We start from the raw sequence: 27,978 nt of genomic DNA, 5'->3' as shown, positions 1-27,978 counted from the left end.
GTTATAGGTTTGATCTTTCCAATCTACAACTCTTTTCATCGGCGATGGTTGCTACACTAGTGCGATGGTCTTTTAGAGTCTTAGCACGATGACTTACCGACTGTCTACTACAATAAGGTTTGCCTGACTCCGGTAAGGGAGGGGCGATAACGGTGACGCACGTTCGGCTCGCTCCAGTGAGTGTAGTCGTCGCTAGGTGGTTCATGGACCTGGTTATAATTTTTGTACTACCATGATTGATGAATAGATTAAAAAAATTTCTTGAAAAAAAAAACTAAGGCGCGCAAAATAAGTTTTTTTTAGGGTTTAATCAAATTTTATTCATCGAAAACCACAAAGAGTGGGATACATATCGGATCATGGGGTTGGCCAAACCAGACGTGAGTACGTGACACCCTTTGACAAAGATTACGTGAGAATTTGGCTAAACTATGTGTCTCATGATTGATAGCACGACTTTCAAAAGTGTCAAGTTTGTATTGTATGTATCTCATACTCAACTTCGGCCAGTAATATTCACACGTATCAAACACCCTTACGGCCCTGATTCGACCCTCGTTTCACAGAGCAATACCCCTGTAAATTTACACTTCTCCATCCATCGTTTTTCCCAGGTGTGGCCGATGATATACACCTGTAAAATAAATACATGTGTATAAAGAAAGATACACCGATTCCAAGCGGTGCATACGTTGCTTTAAGAGAGCATTCAGCTGGTCTATTAGCAACCCAGGCACCTCGCAAGTTGATAGTAAACATGGGCCAGAAGCTGGTCTATAACACAAACACATGTATAGGTTAAACCACGGGAGATTTTATTTAGGGGTCGGTTTACATGCATGGGAGTGCACCTGCTCTGCTCATGCTGGCAGGTGCTTACATACATACAAAGACCCTCGATCAGGTAGCGTTACATGGTACTAGATGGATGGATGGATCGATCATAGATATGATGCATGCGCGCGGTGCATGCATGATCGATGATCAATGATCTAGCAGCTGCAGCAGGAGCAGCCGCAGCTGGTGCCGCACTTGCACTGGGTGCAGCCGCAGCTGCCGTTCTCCGCCGCCATCTCCATCCCGCCGGAGCTCCTGCACCCATCCATCCATCCTTAGTCCCATAGCAAGATCAACATATATAGTCATATTACAGCGAGGCGCATGATGTATGAGGAAAGAGAAGGGACGTACGCCTTGTGGGTGGCGGTGGCGGCGACGAGGAGGGTGGCGCCGGCGGCCTCGACCTCGGGGTACATGTTGCAGCCGCCGCAGCCGTTGCCGCACTTGCAGGCGCTGCCGCAGCCGCAGCTTCCTCCGCAGCAAGACATCTTCGAAGTTGCTTAGGATTGGATGGAGGCTTTGATTGGTGTTGGCTTCTTTTGTGCTTCTTGCTTGCTAGCTGGAGTAACAATGGCAGGCAGCGAGAGCTATTTATAGGCGAGTGAGCGTCAAGGAAGGAGGAGGAGGAGAAGATGAAGAAGGAAATGAGAGATGCTCCACTTTTGGCAAAGGATGGACGGGAGCTACCGCTTGGAGAAGAGGAATTTAGATAGGGCCGCCTCCTCCCATAATTTGATTCCCTTTGTCTCTAGTCTCTGCTAGCATCTTTCTTACATCAAAGGAGCCATGAAAGGAACTAGAGCCAGCATTTTGTGGGTATATCGAATTATTGGTGTACCTACTAACTCCCGTTTCAAAATACTAGCACGAATGCCCGTGCGTTGCAGCTGGAGAAATATACCAGTTCCTATGAACCATGGTTGGCCAGGTCGAGGAACTGTGCCATGTCAGAACGGTTGACAATGAGAAAATAAAAAGATGCATGATTTGAGGATCACGACGTGAAGCTTAGGACATGGGTTATGATCTGGAGTAAATGCATCTGACTGACAATGTTTTCTTGGAAACTCTCGATCCGGTGTGTTGCAACGGTAGAGAAAAATTGGCCCATAGTAAGATTTAGTGAGAATTATTTGTCTAAAGTACATCCAAAATTCAAGTAAAATTTAGCTTTATCAAAATATGTAGCAATCATCTTGTTATTTGATTTTGAGCATTGAATTGGATTCCTATCGAGTAAAAAGACACCCCAAAAAATAGACACATACTATGAGAACTTTAAATATACGTTCAATCTTTAAATTCGAAATCTCATATCTGTAGTTCAAACCTAAATTTTAACGTAATTGGAGTTTAGGTTGATAGAAATAAAAATATGGACTAAATACTAATGAAATATAGATTTGATGTAGGCTTGCTTTTAAGTTGCTGGTATTCTTCCATCGTGATGTGTGTTCGTACCACCATGTGTCATGTATTTGTATTGACAATTATGTTTCACATGTGTGATCATTTTCTTCTTCTTACGGATTGTTTCGGTCGATGGCGAGAAAGTTTATCCCTTCTTGAAGAGATGTTGCAGCAGAAGTCGACTTAGTTGTAGATGTCTATTTGATATCTAATGGTTCGACCCATGGCTAACTTTGCTAAAAATATTTGTGTGCATCATAATGAATGATGCAGAGGCCGAGGGTCTAATATCCTTCTAAAAAATTATTTATTGACTCAGTCGATTTCGTCCCAAGACCCAAGCGAACATGCCCCTGCACAATGCATGCCAGCAGCAATTCAACTGCTCGCTCGCCAAATGATCGCCAACATAGTATACTGTCTCTGCTGCTTGCTAGCATGTGTTGCTACTGAACAAGTAAAGATATATAATTATTTAATTATAAGCCTGTGCATTGCTACGACTTTCAAATCGCAGCCGCACACATATAGATACACATATCCAGCAATTTTGTAGCAGTGCACATGACGCACACGTCAACCCGAACCAGCGCCCCTAGGAGGCAGCTCTCCCAGCCTCCCCAGATCAACCCGCATCATCATAGTCGCTGGAAAGCCCTGCGACTCCTTGCTTCGCCCGCCAACTGGTGCTCGAGCTCCTCCTGCGTGCCTCCACCAGCAGTAGGACTCCCTTGCCCTATCTCTCTTCATCCTTTCTCTCCGCAACGCCCTAGCATTGCACCGCTCTTCTGCGCTATCTCGCCACCGAGCCTTGCCGACGTCGCCGCATGAGCTCCCTCGCTTGCCTTCAACCTCCCGAGCGGTCACAACTGCACCGGCACGTCCACTCGGCTGGCCGGCTCTTGAGCCTCACCTTCTTCCTCTCTCGCGTGGCCGGCGGTGACACATCCATCATGGTCGCCATTGACCAGAGCCTCTGCATCGTCCTCTAACAGCTCAGCCGCATGAGGTGACGGATCCGATTCAGTGACGACCTGGTCATGCTCGTGTAGCCCTTCCGAGTCCTCTTCAAATCCCTGGCTACCCCCCGTCCTACTCATCTTCCTCACCTTCGTCGAGCTGGGTGGGTTACCTACACCGCCATCGGCGTCTACCGCCTCTTCCCGTACGTTCTTGTCGGCGCCCTGCTGAGCTCCAACGCCGTCCTGCGTCGAGTTGGGTGACGCACACTATCGTTGGCATCTACCGCCTCATCCTGTATGATCTTGCCAGCGTTCGGCTCGACATGCCGCTGCACTCCGCAACCAGGCAATTGAGCTGGGGCTTCGTTCGATGGCGTCAATTTGTTTTTATATGTTCCTAGACCAGCCTGCGGAACCGCAAAGAACCTGTCGGGACACCCTATGGGTGCGTGCTCGAGCAGAGTTCGTCTCGGAGTTAAGTTGGGCCATCCGCAGCGGTAGAGAGAAGGGAGAACATGTCTGCCCCAGCAGCGCTCGTAGTAGAGAGCGAAGGGATCGAGAGGAGAGAAATTTTTTATGAGGGGTTCGAGAGGAGAGAGATGAGCGAGAGAGGATGCATGCCCATTTATTTTTCAGGCCCATTGAATCGAGTGTTTCCAAGCCTACTTATTGCCTTGCTCCGGTGGGCCGATGAAGACTATTAATAAAGTTAGATGTATGGAGAACTACGAAAATCTCCGTCCTTTAATACTAGGTATAGATAAATTGTACTATTTTTTTCCTAAAGTCAAATCTTCTATGTTTGTTCCCTGTCCTCAGCATGCCAACGTGATTACCGGGAAGTGGGTCTTCAAACACAAGCTCCGTCCCGATGGTACCCTTGATCGCTACAAACCGCGCTGGGTCGTTCGTGGCTTCCGACAGCGTGCTGGCATCGACTTCATCGACACCTTCGCTCTGGTCGTCAAGCCCGACACGATACACACGGTTCTCCACCTTGCGGTCTCCCGTGCTTGGCCGGTGCACCAGATGGACGTCTCCAACGCCTTGCTCCATGGTCACCTGGAGTAGCAGGTCTTCTGCCAGCAGCACACCGGGTTTGTTGACCCGACGCTTCCCGACCACGTGTGCCTGCTTTCGCGGTCCTTGTATGGACTTAAGAAGGCTCTGCGTGCTTGGTACCAGCGCATCGCAGCGTTTCTCCACCAGCTTGGGTTCCGCTCCACCCGCTCGGACGCCTCGCTCTCCGTCTATCATCAGGGCTCTAACACGGCCTACTTTCTGCTCTATGTCGACGACATCATCCTGACGGCATGTACGATTGGTCTCCTCAGTCAGCTCACGGCTCGTCTTCGCGCTGAGTTTGCCATCAAGGACTTGGGTCCTTTGCACAACTTCCTTGGTGTCGAGGTGGTGTGCCGTCCGGATGGCTTCTTCTTTCATCAGCGGAAGTATGCTCGTGAGCTCCTGGAGTGGGCCAACATGCTTAACTGCAAGCCCGCTGCTACGCCTGTTTATACGAAGGCCAAGCTTTCTGCCACGGATGGTTCTCCTGCTTCGGATGCTGCTTTTTATCCGTCTATTGTTGGTGCTCTTCAGTACCTCACTTTAACTCAACCAGAGATCCAGTATGTCGTGCAGCAGGTGCGTCTTCATATGCATGCTCCTCGAGATGCACTGGGCCGTTGTCAAACGGATTCTCCGCTATGTCTGTGGCACTATGGATCTTGGTGTCACGCTTCATGCCTCCGCCGACACTGCCCTCGCTGCCTACTCCAATGCAGACTGGGCGGGCTGCCCTGACACTCGTCGCTCCACCTCGGGCTATTGTGTCTACCTTGGACCCTCACTTATCTCGTGGTCATCCACGCGGGAGCCTACGGTCTCTCGTTCCAATGCTGAGGCTAAGTATCCTGCGGTGGCCAACACCGTCGCCGAGTGTTCGTGGCTTCGCCAGCTGCTTCAGGAGCTCTCTTTCCATGTTGACCGTGCCACTGTGGTCTATTGCGACAACGTCTCGGCAGTCTACCTCTCCGCTAACCCAGTGCATCATCGACGGACCAAGCATATTGAGTTGGATATTCATTTTGTTCGGGAACAGGTGGCCCTTGGCCATATTCGTGTTTTACACGTCCCTACTTCCCAACAATTTGCATATATCATGACCAAGGACTTGCCTACGGCGTCATTTTGAGGAGTTCCGGTCCAGTCTTTGTTGTGCATATTTGTGTATTGGGCCCACCTCCTAGTTGCCTTGTATAGTTGAGGTCATGGCCTACTCCTGTACATCATATATACGTGCGTTTGCACCTGAGGAGTACAACACGTAATTCCCACATCATACACTTTTGCAAGGGGAGCTTATTGTCTCGTGTAACCAAACGTCGGACCAGAGGCTATCACCCCTGCAACAAGCAAATCGAACGAACACATTCAACAAAATAATGATGCACAAATGTCGACGCTGCTTGATCAAGCCAGGTGGATAGATCAAACATCCCTGAAGTCCGCCGCAACAGTGGTCGGCCACCACTCTACCAACCTAGTTCACATAACCATCCACTTGAAATAATCATCATTAAATTTGAACTAACATTCTTATAAGTTGAATCCGAAGGCCCTCATATAGACTAGAAACCTTAATTGTTAACCTCAAAAGGATGGAAATGGGCCCCGACTTGATGTAATGAATAGCACCACAGTGACAGAGCGAGGGAGCAGACGGTTGGTTACACACGTACCTTGTCGTCGATGTTGTATCATCGAGTAGGGTGAGAGATGGGTGGTGCTCTTTGAGATCCGGTTTGGACAACAAAGGTTTCCCTCCCTTTTCCCGAAGGAGCAACCCTGAGTTATCGAATCCACGAGAGGATGTGCACTATGACAGGACTCTAACAAGTTCTTATAAGAGAATTAAATTCGAGTTTTTGTAACCGGACCTTAACAACCTTAGGGGTGTAAATACTAGAATTAAAACAAGCATGAGTATGAGTTCTTCATTCTTACAACCATATATTTGTGCTCGGTATGTGAAAATATATTTTATAAAACTGATAGGATATGAGGATGTGCAAATTCTATAAATGGTCGCTGGAAAAAACCTGAAATCTGTAAATGGTCGTTAACTCCACTATTGGATTGGGAGATGAGATACTTAAGGTGGTCACTGCAAATGTTTTGTTTTATACCTAACTGTTAATAGGGTTTTTTCATAAAATATACATTAAGTGGCCTGAGATCGCTCCACCAGATCATGTGCTATCCATATCCAATCCAATGGCTTAGGCGGGTTTTCTGTTCTTGCACCATAGGCTCAACTTCTATTTTAGTGGCCCCTCAATTTTGGGCCGGCTTGAGTAATCAGGATTTAGGAGGGAAATGCGATTGATATTGGCCGACTTAGATCCGAGTAAGCCACCCTGCTCCGCTCTTCTTTGTTTTCCCCCATTTCTTTCCTTTTTGTTGTGGTATAATACTAGAGCAACTTTAGCTTAATCCAAAACTGTACACTAACTAGAATATTAGAGCAAGTTTGATGAGGTGAGGTCAGTGCCCACCAAATTTTTTGGTTGTAAAATGTTAGATTTATGGGAATTTTTTGTAGTTACCATTCGTTGTTTTGGTATGCTGTGAACTCATTTGCGTCATACTACATACACATGTGTGACATGCTACAATGTAATGTAATTTTGTTAGTCCTAACACAAATGTTGTGCTCGCATTGTTGCATACGTTAGTTTCTAAGTTGCACGGAATTCTTCAACAGTTTGTTATGAGTGAGCATGTGAAATTCTTGGACAATAATAAATAATACACATATGCATTTTTGAGGTATTTCCAAATGTATTTACATGGGACCCACCCACTGTGAAGCATGCTATTGTTGCGATGGGTCTATATAATATTGTTGTGCCGATTTTTCTTTTATATTTTGCAACAAGAGAAAATATATTTTCGACCAATACTATATGATTCATGTGACACAAAAATTATATTGATATAGATTTCGAGGTGGACGCCAGCGGTTGGCAAGAGGCCCGGGCCAACTCAGCTTGCTTATCTTGTGGTGGTTTAAAATAGTGCAAGATTTGACATTGCATTGTCCCAGGCGCCGTGCAAATTGACACAGTTGACACAGTTTTAAACATTGTCTAGCCAAACATGGTGATTTAGTCAACTCGAGACAACATACAATTTTAGTTTTAGTTGGTTACATATCAAGCATGTAATTCATATTGATTGTTTTGTTGAAGTCAATTGAATTTCAATGCACAATGGTGTTTTCAATTAAAGTGGCTATACATTTTTTTATAAAAAAACATGTTTGATCAATGTCACCAACGGCAAAAAGATGACTCCATTTTTTGAATGGTCTTGCTTATTTTGTAGTCGAAAATTAAAGCCTTGTTTATTGGATAAACATCACTCATATATTCTTTGCCTTTGTCATTTAATTTCTCACCAAGCATTAAGTGCTTCCATTTTTGGGGTGTGACTCACCTCTATCTCTTTTGCTAAGTTTAACAATCATTTAAATGCTTTTATTTTTGTCCCTTTCAATAAGTCTATATAAGACAACACTCCAAGCACTCCAAGACATAAACATTAGTCCCATAGCCAAATTAAAATAGACGAAGAGAACACATATTTTTCCTTCCTAGTTCAAAAAAGGAGAGAACTCTTGGGATGGACACACGGGCTGCTATTGTTTGCTTCCTCGTGGTGCTAACACTTGTGGGTACTCCTATTTCTGCAGGTGTGTTTAATTGTGTTTGTCAAATACGTATAATGGTTTGTGTTTTCTTGGTGTTGTGCAGAGAATTGCGCGGTCGTTGACGACGGCGGGGAGTTTTTCTGCACCAAGCCGCTGTGCAAGGCCACGTGTGAGGTGTTTGCACGTGATAGGAAGGGCAGCCTCAAGGACTACCACTGTGAGAAGAAGAACGCCATCAAGGCTGTTTGCTATTGCAACATTTGCTAGTAGAGACTGAAATACTAGCTAGTACTTGTTACGTAATACTTACTTCAGGATGGACCAAAATATGTTATCTATAACCTCATATTAAGAGCAAGGAATAAACAATTTATTACTCGATCTGTTAATTAGTTTTATTTGGAAGCCATGTGGAGCCGGTCGATGTTTGATTGTTTGCTTATATTTCGTTTGAGTTAGTTATTGTAACTATTTTTTATAGAAACCATAAGGAATTAAACGATTATCGAGTTGAATCTTACTAGATCTATCAAGTTGAACCGCATGCTTTAGTTAGGCAACTCCTAAGTACATATACCGACTTTTAGTTCAATAAGGGATTGGACTAGATTGGTTTCGTCAGCCAACTTGGTGTTCTGTTGCAATCTTGGGTGGTGACCGCACACTATAATTGAGGATATACATAATGCACTTACTCTGGTTCATCTCATACTCTACTCCTAGTAGCTCTTTTTAGTATTTAACTCGACATATAATAGAACACCAGGGATTGGATTGTCAGTTGACCTGGTGTTCTATTGGAATCTTGGGTGGCAATCACACACTAGAAATAAGGAATTTTTTTGCGAAATAGAAATAAGGATATATAATGCACTTACTCTGGCCTATGTCAAACTCTACTCCTAGTATCCTTTTGCTATTTAGTTGTAAGCGACAATGAGTTGCCTTTTATTTCAACTGTAAGCATCATTCATGTGTAGCAATGTAGAAACTATTGGTTGTGTACAATTCGGTGCATAGGAACGCTGGAGGTGTGGTGGGGGGGAGGGGGGAGTGTTTGGTTTCTTTTTACTCTCTTTTTCTTTGGATCAAGGGAACGCCAATTTCATTAGGGGTGCTTGGGTACACCACTTCTGTTTAAAAAACAAGGCCTCGTGGCTCGTGCGATTTGAACAGCGTGTGATGTGAATACAACGGGCTGAGATGTCGTCATACTATGTCGGATGATGGGAATGTGAGGAGTAAGATAAAGTGGAGGAGTCTAATGTTGGGTAACATAGTAATTTCAAAAAAAAAAATCCTACGCACACGCAAGATCATGGTGATGCATAACAACGAGAGGGGAGAGTGTGTCCACGTACCCTTGTAGACCGCAAGCGGAAGCGTTAGCACAATGCGGTTGATGTAGTCGTATGTCTTCACGATCCGACCGATCAAGTACCAAACGCACGACACCTATGAGTTCTGCACACGTTCAACTCGATGACGTCCCTCAAACTCCGATCCAGCCGAGCTTTGAGGGAGAGTTCCGTCAGCACGACGGCGTGGTGACGATGTTGATGTTCTATCGTCACAGGGCTTCGCCTAAGCACCGCTACAATATTATCGAGGTGGACTATGGTGGAGAGGGGCACCGCACACAGCAAAAAGATCCAAGAGATCAATTGTTGTGTTTGTGGGGTGCCCCTCTCCTCCGTATATAAAGGAGGGGAGGAGAGGGCCGGCCAAGGGGAGGAGGTGCGCCTAAGGGGGGAGCCCTACTCCCACCGGGAGTAGGACTCCTCCTTTTCCTATTTGGAGAGGGAGAGGGAAGGAAGAGGAAGGAGGGAGGAAGGAAAGGGGGGGCCTTCCCAGTTCGGATTGGGCTTGGGGGGGGCGCCCCCTCCCTTTCTCCTTTTCCCTCCTTTCCACTAAAGCCCATTAAGGCCCATATACCTCCGGGGGGGGGGGTTCCGATAACCTCCCGGTGCTCCGGTATTATCCCGATCTCACCCGGAACCATTCTGGTATCCAAATATAGTCATCCAATATATCGATCTTTACGTCTCGAACATTTCGAGACTCCTCGTCTTGTCCGTGATCACATCCGGGACTCTGAATTACCTTTGGTACATCAAAAACCATAAACTCAAAATATAACCGTCATCGAACTTTAAGCGTGCGGACCCTACGGGTTCGAGAACTATGTAGACATGACTGAGACACGTCTCCGTTCAATAACCAATAGCGGAACCTGGATGCTCATATTGGCTCCTACATATTCTACGAAGATCTTTATCAGTCAAACCGCATAACAACATACGTTGTTTCCTTTGCCATCGGTATGTTACTTGCCCGAGATTCGATCGTCGGTATCTCAATACCTAGTTCAATCTCGTTACCGGCAAGTCTCTTTACTCATTCCGTAAGACATCATCCCGCAACTAACTCATTAGTTGCAATGCTTGCAAGGCTTAAGTGATGTGTATTACCGAGTGGGCCAGAGATACCTCTCCGACAATCGGAGTGACAAATCCTAATCTCGAAATACACCAACCCAACAAGTACCTTCGGAGACACCTGTAGAGCACCTTTATAATCACCCAGTTACGTTGGGAGATTTGGTAGCACACAAAGTGTTCCTCCGGTAAACGGGAGTTGCATAATCTCATAGTCATAGGAACATGTATAAGTCATGAAGAAAGCAATAGCAACAAACTAAACGATCAAGTGCTAAGCTAACGGAATGGGTCAAGTCAATCATATCATTCTCCTAATGATGTGATCCCGTTAATCAAATGACAACTCATGTCTATGGTTAGGAAACTTAACCATCTTTGATTAACGAGCTAGTCAAGTAGAGGCATACTAGTGACACTATGTTTGTCTATGTATTCACACATGTATCATGTTTCTGGTTAATACAATTCTAGCATGAATAATAAACATTTATCATGAAATAAGGAAATAAATAATAACTTTATTATTGCCTCTAGGGCATATTTCCTTCAGTCTCCCACTTGCACTAGAGTCAATAATCTAGTTCACATCGCCATGTGATTTAACACCAATAGTTCACATCACCATGTGATTAACACCCATAGTTCACATCGTCATGTGATCAACACCCAAAGGGTTTACTAGAGTCAATAATCTAGTTCACATCGCTATGTGATTAACACCCAAAGAGTACTAAGGTGTGATCATGTTTTCTTGTGAGAGAAGTTTAGTCTACGGGTCTGCCACATTCAGATCCATATGTATTTTGAAAATTTCTGTGTCAACAATGCTCTGCACGGAGCTACTCTAGCTAATTGCTCCCACTTTTAATATGTATCCAGATCGAGACTTAGAGTCATCTAGATCGATGTAAAAAGCTTGCATCGACGTAACTCTTTACGACGAACTCTTTTATCACCTCCATAGTCGAGAAATATTTCCTTATTCCACTAAGGATAATTTTGACTGCTATCCAGTGATCTACTCCTAGATCACTATTGTACTCCCTTGCTAAACTCAGTGTAGGGTATACAATAGATCTGGTACACAGCATGGCATACTTTATAGAAACTATGGTTGAGGCATAGGGAATGACTTTCATTCTCTTTCTATCTTCTGCCGTGGTCAGGCTTTGAGTCTTACTCAATTTCACACCTTGTAACACAGGCAAGAACCCTTTCTTTGTCTGATCCATTTTGAACTTCTTCAAAACTTTGTCAAGGTATGTGCTTTGTGAAAGTCCAATTAAGCGTCTTGATCTATCTCTATAGATCTTGATGCGTAATATGTAAGCAGCTTCACCGAGGTCTTTCATTGAAAACCTCTTATTCAAGTATCCTTTTATGCTATCCGGAAATTCTATATCATTTCCAATCAATAATATGTCATCCACATATAATATTAGAAATGCTGCAGAGCTCCCACTCACTTTTTTGTAAACACAGGCTTCTCCAAAAGTCTGTATAAAACCATATGCTTTGATCACACTATCAAAACGTTTATTCCAACTTCGAGAAGCTTGCACCAGTCCATTGATGGATCGCTGGAGCTTGCTCACTTTGTTAGCACCTTTAGGATCGACAAAACCTTCAGGTTGCATCATATACAACTCTTCTTCCAGAAATCCATTCAGGAATGCAGTCTTTACATCCATTTGCCAAATTTCATAATCATAAAATGCGGCAATTGCTAACATGATTCGGACGGACTTAAGCATCGATACGAGTGAGAAAATCTCATCGTAGTCAACACCTTGAACTTGTCGAAAACATTTTGCGACAATTCGAGCTTTGTAGATAGCAACACTACTATCACTGTCTGTCTTCCTCTTGAAGATCCATTTATTTTCTATGGCTTGCCGATCATCGGGCAAGTTAACCAAAGTCCACACTTTGTTCTCATACATGGATCCCATCTCAGATATCATGGCCTCAAGCCATTTTGTGGAATCTGGTCTCATCATCGCTTCCTCATAGTTCGTAGGTTCATCATGGTCAAGTAACATGACCTCCAGAACAGGATTACCGTACCACTCTGGTGCGGATCTCACTCTGGTTGACCTACGAGGTTTGGTAGTAACTTGATCTGAAGTTACATGATCATCATCATTAGTTTCCTCACTAATTGGTGTAGGAGTCACAGAAACATATTTCTGTGATGAACTACTTTCTAATAAGGGAGCAGGTACAGTTACCTCATCAAGTTCTACTTTCCTCACACTCACTTCTTTCGAGAGAAACTCCTTCTCTAGAAAGGATCTATTCTCAGCAACAAATATCTTGCCTTCGGATCTGTGATAGAAGGTGTACCCAACAGTTACTTTTGGGTATCCTATGAAGACGCACTTCTTCGATTTGGGTTTGAGCTTATCAAGATGAAACTTTTTCACATAAGCATCGCAACCCCAAACTTTAAGAAACGACAGCTTAGGTTTCTTGCTAAACCACAGTTCATACGGTGTCATCTCAACAGATTTAGATTGTGCCATTTTTAATGTGAATGCAGCTGTCTCTAATGCATAACCCCAAAACGATAGTGGTAAATCGGTATGAGACATCATAGATTGCACTATATCAAATAAAGCACAGTTATGACGTTCGGACACACCATTACGCTGTAGTGTTCCAGGTGGCATGAGTTTGTGAAACTATTCCACATTGTTTTAATTGAAGACCAAACTCGTAACTCAAATATTTGCCTCTGCGATCAGATCGTAGAAACTTTATTTTCTTCTTACGATGATTTTCCACTTCACTCTGAAATTCTTTAAACTTTTCAAATGTTTCGGACTTATGTTTCTTCAAGTAGATATACCCATATCAGCTCAAATTATCTGTGAAGGTCAGAAAATAACGATACCCGCCGCGAGCCTCAACACTCATCGGACCTCATACATCAGTATGTATTATATCCAATAAGTCAGTTGCTCGCTCCATTGTTCTGGAGAACGGAGTCTTAGTCATCTTTACCCATGAGGCATGGTTCGCAAGCATCAACTGATTTATAATCAAGTGATTTCAAAAGCCCATCAGCATGGATTTTCTTCATGCGCTTTACACCAATATGACCTAAACGACAGTGCCACAAATAAGTTGCACTATCATTATTAACTTTGCATCTTTTGGCTTCAATATTATGAATATGTGTATCACTACAATCGAGATTCAACAAACCATTTTCATTGGGTGTATAACCATAGAAGGTTTTATTCATGTAAACAGAATAACAATTATTCTCTAACTTAAATGAATAACCGTATTGCAATAAACATGATCAAATCATATTCATGCTCAACGAAAACACCAAATAACACTTATTTAGGTTCAACACTAATCCTGAAAGTATAGGGAGTGTGCGATGACGATCATATCATTCTTGGAACTAGTTCCAACACACATCGTTGCTCCACCCTTAACTAGTCTTTGTTCATTCTGCAACTACCATTTCAAGTTACTACTCTTAGCAACTGAACTAGTATCAAATACCGAGGGGTTGCTATAAACACTAGTAAAGTACACATCAATAACATGTATATCCAATATACCTTGTTCACTTTGCCATCCTTCTTATCTGCCAAATACTTGGGGCAGTTCCGCTTCCAGTGACTAGTCCCTTTGCAGTAAAAGCACTTAGTCTCAGGCTTAGGTCTAGATTTGGGCTTCTTCACTTGAGCAGCAACTTGCTTGCCGTTCTTCTTGAAATTCCCCTTCTTCCCTTTCCCCTTTTCTTGAAAATAGTGGTCTTGTTAACCATCAACACTTGATGCTTTTCTTGATTTCTACCTTTGTCGATTTCAGCATCATGAAGAGCTTGCGAATTGTTTCTGTTATCCCTTGCATATTACAGTTCATCATGAAGTTCTAGCAACTTGGTGATAGTGACTAGAGAACTGTGTCAATCACTATCTTATCTAGAAGATTAACTCCCACTTGATTCAAGTGATTGTAGTACTCAGACAATCTGAGCACATGCTTACTGGTTGAGCTATTCTCCTCCATCTTGTAGGGAAAGTAATGTCAGAGGTCTCATACCTCTCGACACGGGCATGAGTATGAAATACCAATTTCAATTCTTGGAATATCTTATATGCTCCATGCCATTCAAAACATTTTTGAAGTCCCGGTTCTAAGCCGTAAAGCATGGTGCACTAAACTATCAAGTAGTCATCATACCGAGCTTTTGTCAAAACGTTCATAACGTCAGCATATGCTCCTGCAATAGGTCTGTCACCTAGTGGTGCATCAAGGACATAATATTTCTGTGCAACAATGAGGATAATCCTCAGATCACGGATCCAATCCGCATCATTGCTATTAACATCTTTCAACTTAGTTTTCTCTAGGAACATATCAAAAATAAAACAGGGGAGCTAAACGCGAGCTATTGATATACAACATAGATATGCTAACACTACCAGGACTAAGTTCATGATAAATTAAAGTCCAATTAATCATATTACTTTAAGAACTCCCACTTAGATAGACATCTCTCTAATCATCTAAGTGATCATGTGATCCAAATCAACTAAACCATAACTGATCATCACGTGAAATGGAATAGTTTTCAATGGTGAACATCATTATGTTGATCATATGTACTATATGATTCACGCTCGACTTTTCGGTCTCAGTGTTCCGAGGCCATATCTGCATATGCTAGGCTCGTCAAGTTTAACCTGAGTATTCTGCGTGTGCAAAACTGGCTTGCACCCATTGTAGATGGACATAGAGCTTATCATACCCGATCATCACATGGTGTCTGGGCACGATGAACTTTGGCAACGGTGCATACTCAGGGAGAATACTTTTATCTTGAAATTTAGTGAGAGATCATCTTATAATGCTACCGTCAATCAAAGCAAAATAAGATTCATAAAAGATAAACATCACATGCAATCAATATAAGTGATATGATATGGCCATCATCATCTTGTGCTTGTGATCTCAATCTCTGAAGCACCGTCATGATCACCATCGTCACCAGTGCGACACCTTGATCTCCATCGTAGCATCGTTGTCGTCTCGCCAACTATTGCTTCTATGACTATCGCTACTGCCTAGTGATAAAGTAGAGCAATTACAGGGCGATTGCATTGCATACAATAAAGCGACAACCATATGGCTCTTGCCAGTTGCCGATAACTCGATTACAAAACATGATCATCTCATACAATAAAATATAGCATCATATCTTGACCATATCACATCACAACATGCCCTGCAAAAACAAGTTAGACGTCCTCTACTTTGTTGTTGCAAGTTTTACGTGGCTGCTACGGGCTGAGCAAGAACCGTTCTTACCTACGCATCAAAACCACAACGATAGTTCATCAAGTTAGTGTTGTTTTAACCTTCTCAAGGACCGGGCGTAGCCACACTCGGTTCAACTAAAGTTGGAGAAACTGACACCCGCCGGCCACTTGTGTGCAAAGCACGTCGGTAGAACCAGTCTCGCGTAAGCGTACACGTAATGTCGGTCCGTGCCGCTTCATCCAACAATACCGCCGAACCAAAGTATGACATGCTGGTAAGCAGTATGACTTGTATCGCCCACAACTCACTTGTGTTCTACTCGTGCATATAACATCAATGCATAAAACCTGGCTCTGATACCACTATTGGGTAACGTAGTAATTTCAAAAAAATTCCTACGCACACGCAAGATCATGGTGATGCATAGCAACGAGAGGGGAGAGTGTGTCCGCGTACCCTTGTAGACCGAAAGCGGAAGCATTAGCACAACGCGGTTGATGTAGTCGTATGTCTTCACGATCCGACCGATCAAGTACCGAACGCACGGCACCTCCGAGTTCTGCACACGTTCAACTCAGTTTCATCCCTCGAACTCCTATCCAGCCGAGCTGTGAGGGAGAGTTCTATCAGCACGAGGGCGTGGTGACGATGTTGTTCTACCGTCGCAGGGCTTCGCCTAAGCACCGCTACGATATTATCGAGGTGGACTATGGTGGAGAGGGGCACCGCACACGGCTAAAAGATCCAAGAGATCAATTGTTCTGTCTATGGGGTGCCCCTCTCCTCTGTATATAAAGGAGAGGAGAGCGCTGGTCAAGGGGAGGAGGTGCGCCCAAGGGGGGAGTCCTACTCCCATCGGGAGTAGGACTCCTCCTTTTCCTATTTGGAGAGGGGGAGGGAAGGAAGAGGAAGGAGGGAGGAAGGAAATGGGGGGTGGCCCCCTTCCCAATTCGGATTGGGCTTGGGGGGGGGGCGCCCCCTCCCTTGCTCCTTTTCCCTCCTTTCCACTAAAGCCCATTAAGGCCCATATACCTCCGGGGGGGAGGGTTCCAATAACCTCCCGGTGCTCCGGTATTATCCTGATCTCACCCGAAACCATTCCGGTATCCAAATATAGTCGTCCAATATATTGATATTTACGTCTCAAACATTTCGAGACTCCTCGTCTTGTCCGTGATCACATCCAGGACTCCGAATTACCTTCGGTACATCAAAAACCATAAACTCATAATATAACCGTCATCGAACTTTAAGCGTGCGGAGCCTACGGGTTTGAGAACTATGTAGACATGACCGAGACACGTCTCCGGTCAGTAACCAATAGCGGAACATGGATGCTTATATTGGCTCCTACATATTCTACGAAGATCTTTATTGGTCAAACCGCATAACAACATACGTTGTTCCCTTTGCCATCGGTATGTTACTTGCCCGAGATTCGATCGTCGGTATCTCAATACCTAGTTCAATTTTGTTACCGGCAAGTCTCTTTACTCGTTCCGTAACACATCATCCCGCAACTAACTCATTAGTTGCAATGCTTGCAAGGCTTAAGTGATGTGTATTACCGAGTGGGCCAGAGATACCTCTCCGACAATCGGAGTGACAAATCGTAATCTCGAAATACGCCAACCCAACAAGTACCTTCGGAGACACCTGTAGAGCACCTTTATAATCACCCAGTTACGTTGTGACGTTTGGTAGCACACAAAGTGTTCCTCCGGTAAACGGGAGTTGCATAATCTCATAGTCATAGGAACATGTATAAGTCATGAAGAAAGCAATAGCAGAATACTAAACGATCAAGTGCTAAGCTAACGGAATGGGTCAAGTCAATCATATCATTCTCCTAATGATGTGATCCCGTTAATCAAATGACAACTCATGTCTATGGTTAGGAAACTTAACCATCTTTGATTAACGGGCTAGTCAAGTAGAGGCATACTAGTGACACTATGTTTGTCTATGTATTCACACATGTATTATGTTTTCGGTTAATACAAATCTAGCATGAATAATAAACATTTATCATGAAATAAGGAAATAAATAATAACTTTATTATTGCCTCTAGGGCATATTTCTTTCATCTAACACTTTTGACAGATACATGGACGACCGGGGTAGTGGATATGGGTTGGGAAGGAGACGAATAGCTCCAAACAAGTCGCACTAGCCGCCATGGGTTTCTAGAGCGCCCGTTATCTTTTTTATTGCAAGTGTTTTTATAATGTGAATTTTTTATATTACCCCTTCTAAAGTAAAGGACATGTTTTAATCTAGACCATTGATCTGCTCAAAAGTTGTCAAGCTTTTTAGGGGGCTAATCCTAGCGCATACGCCCCTCCCACTAGGTACACATTTTGGGCCGGCCCAAGTACCTCCTTTTCGGTTTTGGGAACGTTCTAGAACCTTTCCATACCAGTTTTTTCCTTTCGGGTTATTTTTGTTTTTTCATTTTCATTATTTCATTTCTATTTTTCGTTTTCGTTTTTACCTTATTTATATTTTCCTATTTTGATGTCAGTTTTTCTTTTCTTTTTTCATTCTTTCATTTTTTGAACTTATTTTCAAATTTATGAACTTTTTAATGATTTTTAACATTATTTAAATTGTGAGCATTTTCCAATTTCATGAACATTGTTTTGTTGTGATTATTTTTCAAATTCATGAACATGTTTAAAAATTCATGAATTTAATTTAATCTTGAATATTTTTTGAATTCACAAACATTTTTTTATATCTAAGAATTTTTTCAAAATTGTAAACATTGTTTTAAAACTCATGGACATTTGAATCGCTGAATAATTTTTGACAAGAAATAGTTTTTGAAATCTGGGAACAATTTTTGACATTCATGAATACTATTTGTTTGACAAATATTTTTTGAAATTAATTAACATTTTTTGAATCAACGAACATTTTTTGATTTTTCAATATTTTCGTAATTGAGAATCATTTATGTAGTTTTTTGAACATGTTTTTTAATTTGTGAACATTTTGTTCAAATTTATGAACATTTTGGGAATGTCCAGACATGTCTTTCAAATTCAAGATATTTTTTGAATCCATGAACATTTTATGATTTCTTTGTTTTTTCAAAGTTGACATATTTTTTAAATTTGAAACTTTTTGAAATCCTGAATTATTTAAAAAATAAATAAACGAAAAATAAAAAATAAAAATGGCGTGTCCCGCCCCGCGCATGGGCCGTCCCAAATGGGTGTGCAAGGGAAGGGGACACGCACTGGCTCGACCGCTAGCGCTTAGCGTGCCAAATAGGAGCTCCGGGGGTAGGTTGGGTTGTTGTAGAGCACACCTCAAATTTTATATCAAGGAAATCATCAACGAATCGATTTAAATATTGTTTTGCTGGTACAACATACATGTGGTTCACTCCATCTGTTTCCATTTAACCTCCGAAAATGATAATTTGTTTCTTTGTCATCACAAAAGAGCGTGCGATATAGGCACCAAGGCATAAGTCACCAGGCCACCAATTTCGTGAAGTTTTAATTGTTCATGATATAGTTGTCGCCGCTAGGGCACTGCCGCACTATTAGTAGAGGGGAACACACCCATCGTCAACCATGGCAATCTAGTTATGAAGTAGCTGGTGCAAATAGTACATCAAACTAAGACGCGGTAATTTAGACACAACAGTATGTGTCTGTCTTTCCTCCTTCTCAAGAAAAGTTTCCTTTCTCATCGCGTTGCACCCGGCGCCGATTCCCCGAAGTGCGGAGGATCTTGGCCCCCCGGCAGCCGGAGGGACCCGTTCTCGTTTTTGTTAGGTTTAACGTCTTGGTTGGGGCTGTGTGACGGTAGTGATGTCCCTGGGTAGGAATAATGTCTCCCACATCCGATCCTCGTCCCGGTGGTGCGAATAACATCGGAGGAGGACATGTGGAGGTGTGTCCCCGCCGGATCTCACAGGATTCTGTCGTGCTGGACTTTGGTGGATCTATTGGATCCATTTTTGGTCGTCTTCGCTTGTGTGGTTATAGGTTTGATCTTTCCAATCTACAACTCTTTTCATCGACGATGGTTGCTACGCTAGTGCGGTGGTCCTTGAGGGTCTTAGCACGATAACTTTCCAACTGTCTACTACAATAAGGTTTGTCCGACTCCAATAAGGGAGGGGCGATAATGGCGGCGCACGTTTAGCTCGCTCCAGTGAGTGTAGTCGTCGCTAGGTGGTTCATGGACCTGGTTGTGATTTTTGTACTGCCATGATTGATGAATGGATTTAAAAAAAATTCTCGAAAAAAACTAAGGCGCGTCAAATAAGTTTTTTTAGGGTTTGACCAAATTTTATTCATCGAAAACCACAGAGAGTAGGATACATATCGGATCATGGGGTTGGCCAAACCAGATGTGACACCCTTTGACAAAGATTAAGCGAGAATTTGGCTAGACTATGCGTCTCATGATTGATAGCACTGTTGGGAACGTAGCATAAATTCAAAATTTTCCTACGTGTCACCAAGATCTATCTATGGAGTCATCTAGTAACGAGGGAGGAGTGGATCTACATACCCATGTAGATCGCGCGCGGAAGCGTTCAAGAGAACGGGGTTGATGGAGTCGTACTCATCGTGATCCAAATCACCGATGATCCTAGCGCCGAACGGACGGCACCTCCGCGTTCAACACACGTACGGAGCAGCAACGTCTCCTCCTTCTTGATCCAGCAAGGGGGGAGGAGAGGTTGATGGAAGATGGCTCCAGCAGCAGCACGGCGGCGTGGTGGTGGTGAAGCTGCAGTACTCCAGCAGGGCTTCGCTAAGCACTATGGAGGAGGAGGAGGTGTTGGAGAGGGAGAGGGAGGCACCAAAGGCCAAGGTAAGAAGTCCTCCATCTCCCCCACTATATATAGGAGGGCCTAGGGCGCGGGCCGCCGGCCCTAGGAGATCGAATCTCCTAGGGGGGCGGCGGCCAAGGGAGGAATCCCTCCTCCCCAAGGCACCTAGGAGGTGCCTTCCCCTCTTAGGACTCTTCCTTAGGGTTTCCCCCACCCTTAGGCGCATGGGCCCTAGGGGGAAGTGGCGCCCCAGCCCACTTTGGGCTGGATCCCTTCCCACTTCAGCCCATGGGGCCCTCCGGGATAGGTGGCCCCACCCGGTGGACCCCTGGGACCCTTCCGGTGGTCTCGGTACAATACCGGTGACCCCGAAACTTGTCCCGATGGCCGAAACAGCACTTCCTATATATAATTCTTTACCTCCGGACCATTCCGGAACTCCTGTGACGTCCGGGATCTCATCCGGGACTCCGAACAACATTCGGGTTACTGCATATACATATCCCTACAACCCTAGCGTCACCGAACCTTAAGTGTGTAGACCCTACGGGTTCGGGAACCATGCAGACATGACCGAGATGACTCTCCGGTCAATAACCATCAGCGGGATCTGGATACCCATGTTGGCTCCCACATGTTCCACGATGATCTCATCGGATGAACCACGATGTCGAGGATTCAATCAATCCCGCATACAATTCCCTTTGTCTATCGGTATGTTACTTGCCTGAGATTCGACCGTCGGTATCCCGATACCTTTGTTCAATCTCGTTACCGGCAAGTCTCTTTACTCGTTCCGTAACACATCATCCCGTGATCAACTCCTTGATCACATTGTGCACATTATGATGATGTCCTACCGAGTGGGCCCAGAGATACCTCTCCGTTTACACGGAGTGACAAATCCCAGTCTCGATTCGTCCCAACCCAACAGACACTTTCGGAGATACCTGTAGTGTACCTTTATAGCCACCCAGTTACGTTGTGACGTTTGGCACACCCAAAGCACTCCTACGGTATCCGGGAGTTGCACAATCTCATGGTCTAAGGAAATGATACTTGACATTAGAAAAGCTTTAGCATACGAACTACATGATCTTGTGCTAGGCTTAGGATTGGGTCTTTGTCCATCACATCATTCTCCTAATGATGTGATCCCGTTATCAATGACATCCAATGTCCATGGTCAGGAAACCGTAACCATCTATTGATCAACGAGCTAGTCAACTAGAGGCTTACTAGGGACATGGTGTTGTCTATGTATCCACACATGTATCTGAGTTTCCTATCAATACAATTCTAGCATGGATAATAAACGATTATCATGAACAAGGAAATATAATAATAACTAATTTATTATTGCCTCTAGGGCATATTTCCAACAAGCACGACTTTCAAAAGTGTCAAGTTTGTATTGTATGTATCTCATACTCAACTTTGGCTAGTAATATTCACACGTATCAAACGCCCTTAAGTAGGGATGGCAGTTTTGCCCATGGGTATGGGTACCCGCGGGTACCCTACCCGAAAACAGTGGGCATGGATAAGACTTTTTACTACTTCATACCCATGGGTAATGGGTATCCATACCCGCAAAATGCATGGGTAGGGTATGGGTATGAAATTATACCCATGGGTATCCCAATGGATACCCAGAAAAATTAATAAATAAATTAAACCCTATAATACCTACGGTGATTGGCATTACAAGTTTGCAAACTTGTTTTTTTAAGTTAGTTTGTAATGAAGATTAAGACATTTGTGTGTCAATCCACATTGTAAAATTTTGATGTAAGTGCAAACCGGATTGTGATGGCTGAGTACCTAAATTTAGTTTTAGGCCCTTTTCTTGGCTTACCTTTATCATGCCAATGTTAGATACTATACCCATTGGATATCCATTGGGTATAATATACCCGATGGGTATGGGCATGGGTACCAATTTGTGTCCATGGATATTGAAATGGATGGGTATAGAAAAAAGATTTGGGTATGGGTTTGGGCAGAAAAAGGTCGTACCCGCCCATACCCTACCCATTGCCATCCCTACCCTTAAGGCCCTGATTCGATTCTCGTTTCACAGAGCAATACCCCTGTAAATTTACACTTCTCCATCCATCGTTTTTTCCCAGGTGTGGCCGATGATATACACCTGTAAAATAAATACATGTGTATAAAGATACACCGACTCCAAGCGGTGCATACGTTGCTTCAAGAGAGCATCCAGCTGGTCTATTAACAACCCAGGCACCTCGCAAGTCGCAAGTTCATAGTAAACATGGGCCAGAAGTTGGTCTATAAGACTATAACACAAACACATGTATAGGGGGTTAAACCACGGGAGATTTTATTTAGGGGTTTACATGCATGGCATGGCACCTGCTCTGCTCATGCAGGCAGGTGCGTACATACATACAAAGACCGTGATCAGGTAGCGTTACATGGTGGTAGATGGATATATAGATAGATCATAGATATGAGGCACGCGGTGCATGCATGACCGATGATCTAGCAGCTGCAGCAGGAGCAGCCACAGCTGGTGCCGCACTTGCACTGGGTGCAGCCGCAGCCGCCGTTCTCCGCTGCCATCTCCATCCTGCCGGAGCTCCTGCACCCATCCATCCATCCTTAGTCCCATAGCAAGATCAACATATATAGTCATATTACAGCGAGGCGCATGATGTATGAGGAAAGAGAAGGGACGTACGCCTTGTGGGTGGCGGTGGCGGCGACGAGGAGGGTGGCGCCGGCGGCCTCGACCTCAGGGTACATGTTGCAGCCGCCGCAGCCGTTGCCGCACTTGCAGGCGCTGCCGCAGCCGCAGCTTCCTCCGCAGCAAGACATCTTCGAGGTTGCTTGGGATTGGATGGAGGCCTTGATTGGTGTTGGCTTCTTTTGTGCTTCTTGCTTGCTGGCTTGAGTAACAATGGCAGGTAGCGAGGGCTATTTATAGGTGAGTGAGTACGAAGGAAGGAGGAGGAGGAGAAGATGAAGAAGGAAATGAGAGATGCTCCACTTTTGGCAAAGGATGGACGGGAGCAACCGCTTGGGGAAGAGGAATATAGATAGGGCCGCCTCCTCCCATAATTTGATTCCCTTTGTCTCTAATCTCTACTAGCATCTTTCTTACATCAAAGGAGCCATGAAAGGAACTACAGCCAGCATTTTGTGCGTATATCGAATTATTGGTGTACCTACTAACTCCCGTTTCATAATATAAGTTGTACTAATTTTTTTTCTGAAGTCAAATCTTCTATGTTTGATCTAGCTTATAAAAATATAAATGGTTTCCAAACACAGAGACGTTTTATTTTAAATTTGGTCAAACATAGGGAATTTTGTTTTTTTAATAAAAAATACACCTTGTATCTTGGAACAGAGGGAAATACCTTAGGCAATGACCAATCATTGCACTATAAGATCATTATTATTTTCCAAACAAGACCCCCCGCGCGCGGCCTTCGGCATACATTGATGCATGCAGCCATAACGGTCAAGTTTAGGGTTGCTTGACCTCGTAGTGGTATTTCTCGGTAAATTATGAACTATGAATTAAACCAATATCAAACTAAATTCTGAAAGCATTGCAAAATAATAATAGTCAACTCTCTTTTGTGCATGCCCTTAGTGAATATATTCAGCCGATACCCCTCACTCAGTGCTTTTGAATGTCAAGACAAGGAAAAAGCTATGTCTTCTTTGGGGGAGGTCGCCGAAAATATTTGTTATTTAAGAAATCTTGGCGGCTCTTGGTTGCCATAGGCTTGGCAACCTTTTCAATTTTAGTGTTATAAGCTGAATTTTACTGAAATTTTAGTTTCCATCCTACATGCATTTCAATAACTATCACACTCCCACTATTTTTAAAGATTACATGGCACATACTTTTGCAGCATTTTAAAAAGACAGGAACCGGAAAAATTAACACACAGATTTCAGGTCATGCTGTGTTGAATTCTGTGGGAATTGAAGATGGAGTAAATGCGTAAAATATGGATGTTGATTTATTGCAAGAGGGAAAAAATACAAGAATTTTCTCAAGCGTTAGGTGCAAGCACATAGTTGTCACTGAATCAACGAAACTATTTCCAAAAGATTTGGCTCAACATAAACATGTCAATTAGGCCATAGAAAATATCATTATGGTTCCCAGCCCTACTAGTCCTGTAGGAAAATATTCTAACAATTGGAATCTCCAAATTTTCTGTAATGATTCCTTTTAAGTTTGGACAAAAGAGATCATAATTTTTTGGAAGTCAAAACTGATCTTTAATTTCCAGCTGACCTCATTTGATTTTTTTTGTCATGCGTTGAAAAATCTCAAAGCCTATTGTCAATGTAGATCATTGAGTATTATGTATGCTTGTGGAAATTGATGATTTTTATGACATGCACAAACAAATACAAAATAAGTAAACATATGAATATATAAAATGCATTTGAATGTTTTTTTAACCCCCAACCGTCATCTTGTCATTTTAAGGCAGATCGCAAGTCAACTCACTATTTTGTTTTAGTTTTTTTACATATGAAAGCAATGCAAAAAGGTGAGAGGGAAATTGAGTGGGTGGTGCCAAATTCTTGTCCCCATTTGTAGAAAGCTCCATCTATGGCCAGACAGTTCTCGAGTTATTTATTTTTCTTGAGGGTTTTTATGGTACCCTATACTGCTACTGGGGAGGGAGCAGTATATGTGACGGTGAAAGCTCTTCTTGTGTTCGTGAAGGGAATTGCTCTGGCGGATCAATATTTTGGAATGCATCGTGCACTCCTGTGAGTCTGTGACAGCGGGGTGACGGCGAGGAAACAGGTATGTTGAGCCCTGCCTGGGTGAGCTTTTGAACAATGACGTGGTCGTCGACCTCACAGCAAAGGCAGATGAGTAGCTGCTCCACGTCCGGCAAGCTGAGGCTAAAGTAAAGCGTGATCCAGGCCATGAAGAGCTCGATCATGAAGGCAAGCGGTAGTAAAATAAAGGAGGACGGCCATGAGCGTAGCGAGGGCATGGTTAGCACAAAATAGGCGAGGTTCCGCCAGGCTCCGGCACTCTCGTAGCCACAGCTCTCCATGAAGACCACGACGTTGTACACATCCTGGCCTCATCGTCAACGACGGCGAGCTTGTCCGTGACGCAGGGTGGTTTGGCATGCACTGTCGTCATGAACGAGGCAACACAATAAACGCGATGCTAAGGTGCTCACTGCTCAGCCATGCGGGGCGGCAAAGAACATCGCGGCCGTAGCGTAGAAGGGGGATGGGGCGCACGGTGGCATGCCAGAAGTCCAAAACCATAGAAGCATGCATAGCACGGCGGATTAAAGGCAGGGAGGAGGCGCCCCGGCGGGCATGGGGTCGAAGAGGAGGCGAGCCCCGGGGGGCGGGTGCCGGTGATGCAGAGTCACCGATAATGCCCTCCGAGCAGTATACCGGTGGACGTGAGACGTGCGGTACTAGCGATGCTGCTAATCCAGTTTCACCAGTACAGATAGGTACCCACCATTGGATCTTTGCAGATGGACGGTCAATATTCAATACAGGGTACCATAAAAGAGCTCTTTTTCTTACATAATTGTGTAAATATAGTGACTTGTCTACGTAGTGGAGTTAAAATAACACCGATATTTTGCGTGCTGTCTTGGGTGCTCCACACCGCCCATTACTTTGCATCCAGTTATATAGAGAAGTGAGCTATTGATGATTTTATTTTATGGGAGGGAATATCGATATTGTTGACACAATTTTTTACACAAGATATAGTGTTCCAGTTCAGAACATAGAAAACAATATTCGTTATCTGCACTCTGTGATGCAGAAGCCAAGCGTGAATTTTTTTCATCAAAGGGAGGGATATCGAACTGTGGAAACAATTTTCCCACGAGATATAGTGGCATCGCTTAAAACATGGAGGACGTAATTTGGCCGTGTGGATTCGGTGATATGAATCAGTGGCGGAGAGTGAGTATTTCTGCCCCGAGTGCTTAGACGCAGCCATGGACATGACAGGTTGATTTGGAGATGCGCCTTGAGCAGTAATATATCATTGCCATTATTCGGTTGCTTGCGTATATGGCTTTATTATTATTATGTTGTTGTGGGAATATTTGCGCACACATCACATCACAGAAAGTGAACACAATGACAGAAAAGGAGATTCCAACAGGGTCGGATACCTGCAACGTAGGCAGTGAAATGGGAAACAAGCCAAGGACGAAGATTTATTGCTGCATTTTGCATGCAAGGAAAAACAATGATAATTTGGCTTGACCATGAGACCTTAATGTATTTTTTTAATAAGACGCATAAGATAGACCGATCAATAAATCCTGCAAGATACACATACCGTCGTGTCTTGTTGAGATCCACCTTTTGCAAATAAATTCCTGCACTATATTTCGAGATGGATAGGAATAAACCACAAAACAAGGTACAGTCTGATACAACACTCGGCAACAGAAGAAGAAAATACTGCCGCACATGGAACCATAGAGAAGAGGAAAACGACAGTTTGAGGAGAAGACCAAGAACAAAAGACCGGCCTCTGATCCTGCTAGTGCATAAGAAGTACCCGAAAGCAACACTAATAGGAGGAGGATCTAACAACACGATGTAAGCAAAACCACGGGAGATTTTATTTAGGGGTTTACATGCATGGAATGGCACCTGCTCTGCTCATGCAGGCAGGTGCGTACATACTACATACATACAAAGACCCTCGATCAGGTGGCATTACATGGTAGTAGATGGATACGTAGATCATAGATATGATGCACGCGGCGCATGCATGATCAATGATCTAGCAGCTGCAGCAGGAGCAGCCGCAGCTGGTGCCGCACTTGCACTGGGTGCAGCCGCAGCCGCCGTTCTCGGCCGCCATCTCCATGCCGCCGGAGCTCCTGCACGTACCCCATCCATACCAAGATCAACATACAGTCATATTGTATTACTAAGATCGAGTGCATGATGATGTATGAGCTGTGGAGAAAATTTTGTCAAGAGAAGGGACGTACGCCTTGTGAGTGGCAGTGGCGGAGACGAGGAGGGTGGCGCCGGCGGCCTCAACCTCGGGGTACATGTTGCAGCCACCGCAGCCGTTGCCGCACTTGCAGGCGGTGCCGCATCCGCAGTTTCCTCCGCAGCAAGACATATTCGAGGTTGCTTGGGATTGGATGGAGGCCTTGATTGGTGTTGGCTAGGAGCTTCCTGTGTGCTTCTTGCTTGCTGGCTTGAGGAACAATGGCAGGCAGCGAGGGCTATTTATAGGCGAGTGAGCATCACGGAAGGAGGGGGAGGAGAAGATGAAGAAGGAAATGAGAGATGCTGCACTTTTGGGAAAGGACGGACGGGAGCAACCGCGTGGGGAAGAGGAATAAGGATAGGGCCGCCTCCTCTCATAATTTGATTCCCTTTGTCTCTACTAGCTTCTTTCTTACATCAAAGGAACCATGAAAGGAACAAGAGCCAGCATTTTGTGGGTATATCGAATTATTGGTGTACCTACTAACCCCGGCTTTCAAAATATA

The 27,978-nt window shown here is 44.0% G+C and overlaps 3 protein-coding genes across 4 annotated transcripts; all 3 read right to left on the bottom strand.

Moving 5' to 3' along the window:
• Positions 1-792: 792 nt before the first annotated feature.
• Positions 793-1,451, bottom strand: LOC125546363 (metallothionein-like protein 2C). Its single transcript, XM_048710610.1, has 2 exons — positions 1,192-1,451; positions 793-1,092 (listed from the first exon to the last, which is right to left on the bottom strand). Exons 1-2 carry the CDS (start codon positions 1,326-1,328, stop codon positions 993-995), a joined length of 237 nt encoding a protein of 78 aa, XP_048566567.1. The 5' UTR covers positions 1,329-1,451; the 3' UTR covers positions 793-992.
• Positions 793-27,703, bottom strand: LOC125546365 (metallothionein-like protein 2C). 2 transcript variants are annotated; one of them, XM_048710613.1, is made up of 3 exons: positions 27,466-27,703; positions 27,252-27,351; positions 793-992 (listed from the first exon to the last, which is right to left on the bottom strand). In XM_048710613.1, the coding sequence occupies exons 1-2, from the start codon at positions 27,600-27,602 to the stop codon at positions 27,252-27,254; spliced, it is 237 nt and encodes a 78-aa protein (XP_048566570.1). In that variant the 5' UTR covers positions 27,603-27,703; the 3' UTR covers positions 793-992. The 2 variants fall into 2 exon arrangements, with proteins under 2 accessions (XP_048566570.1, XP_048566569.1); XM_048710612.1 differs by lacking the exon at positions 793-992 and having other exon boundaries at positions 27,066-27,351.
• Positions 22,782-23,399, bottom strand: LOC125546364 (metallothionein-like protein 2C). The gene is made up of 2 exons (XM_048710611.1): positions 23,166-23,399; positions 22,782-23,066 (listed from the first exon to the last, which is right to left on the bottom strand). Exons 1-2 carry the CDS (start codon positions 23,300-23,302, stop codon positions 22,967-22,969), a joined length of 237 nt encoding a protein of 78 aa, XP_048566568.1. The 5' UTR covers positions 23,303-23,399; the 3' UTR covers positions 22,782-22,966.
• Positions 27,704-27,978: the final 275 nt, after the last annotated feature.

Source organism: Triticum urartu, chromosome 3 (assembly GCF_003073215.2).
Source record: "Triticum urartu cultivar G1812 chromosome 3, Tu2.1, whole genome shotgun sequence".
NCBI classification, from domain to species: Eukaryota; Viridiplantae; Streptophyta; class Magnoliopsida; order Poales; family Poaceae; genus Triticum; species Triticum urartu.
This window is presented reverse-complemented; position numbering and strand designations above follow the sequence as displayed.

Coding starts and splice junctions, on each gene's coding strand:
- LOC125546363 (XM_048710610.1), bottom strand. CDS start 1,328: ATGTCTTGCTGCGGAGGAAGCTGCGGCTGCGGCAGCGCCTGCAAGTGC. Junction 1,093..1,191: donor GCCACCGCCACCCACAAGGC/GTACGTCCCTTC, acceptor GGATGGGTGCAG/GAGCTCCGGCGGGATGGAGA.
- LOC125546364 (XM_048710611.1), bottom strand. CDS start 23,302: ATGTCTTGCTGCGGAGGAAGCTGCGGCTGCGGCAGCGCCTGCAAGTGC. Junction 23,067..23,165: donor GCCACCGCCACCCACAAGGC/GTACGTCCCTTC, acceptor GGATGGGTGCAG/GAGCTCCGGCAGGATGGAGA.
- LOC125546365 (XM_048710613.1), bottom strand. CDS start 27,602: ATGTCTTGCTGCGGAGGAAACTGCGGATGCGGCACCGCCTGCAAGTGC. Junction 27,352..27,465: donor GCCACTGCCACTCACAAGGC/GTACGTCCCTTC, acceptor GGGTACGTGCAG/GAGCTCCGGCGGCATGGAGA.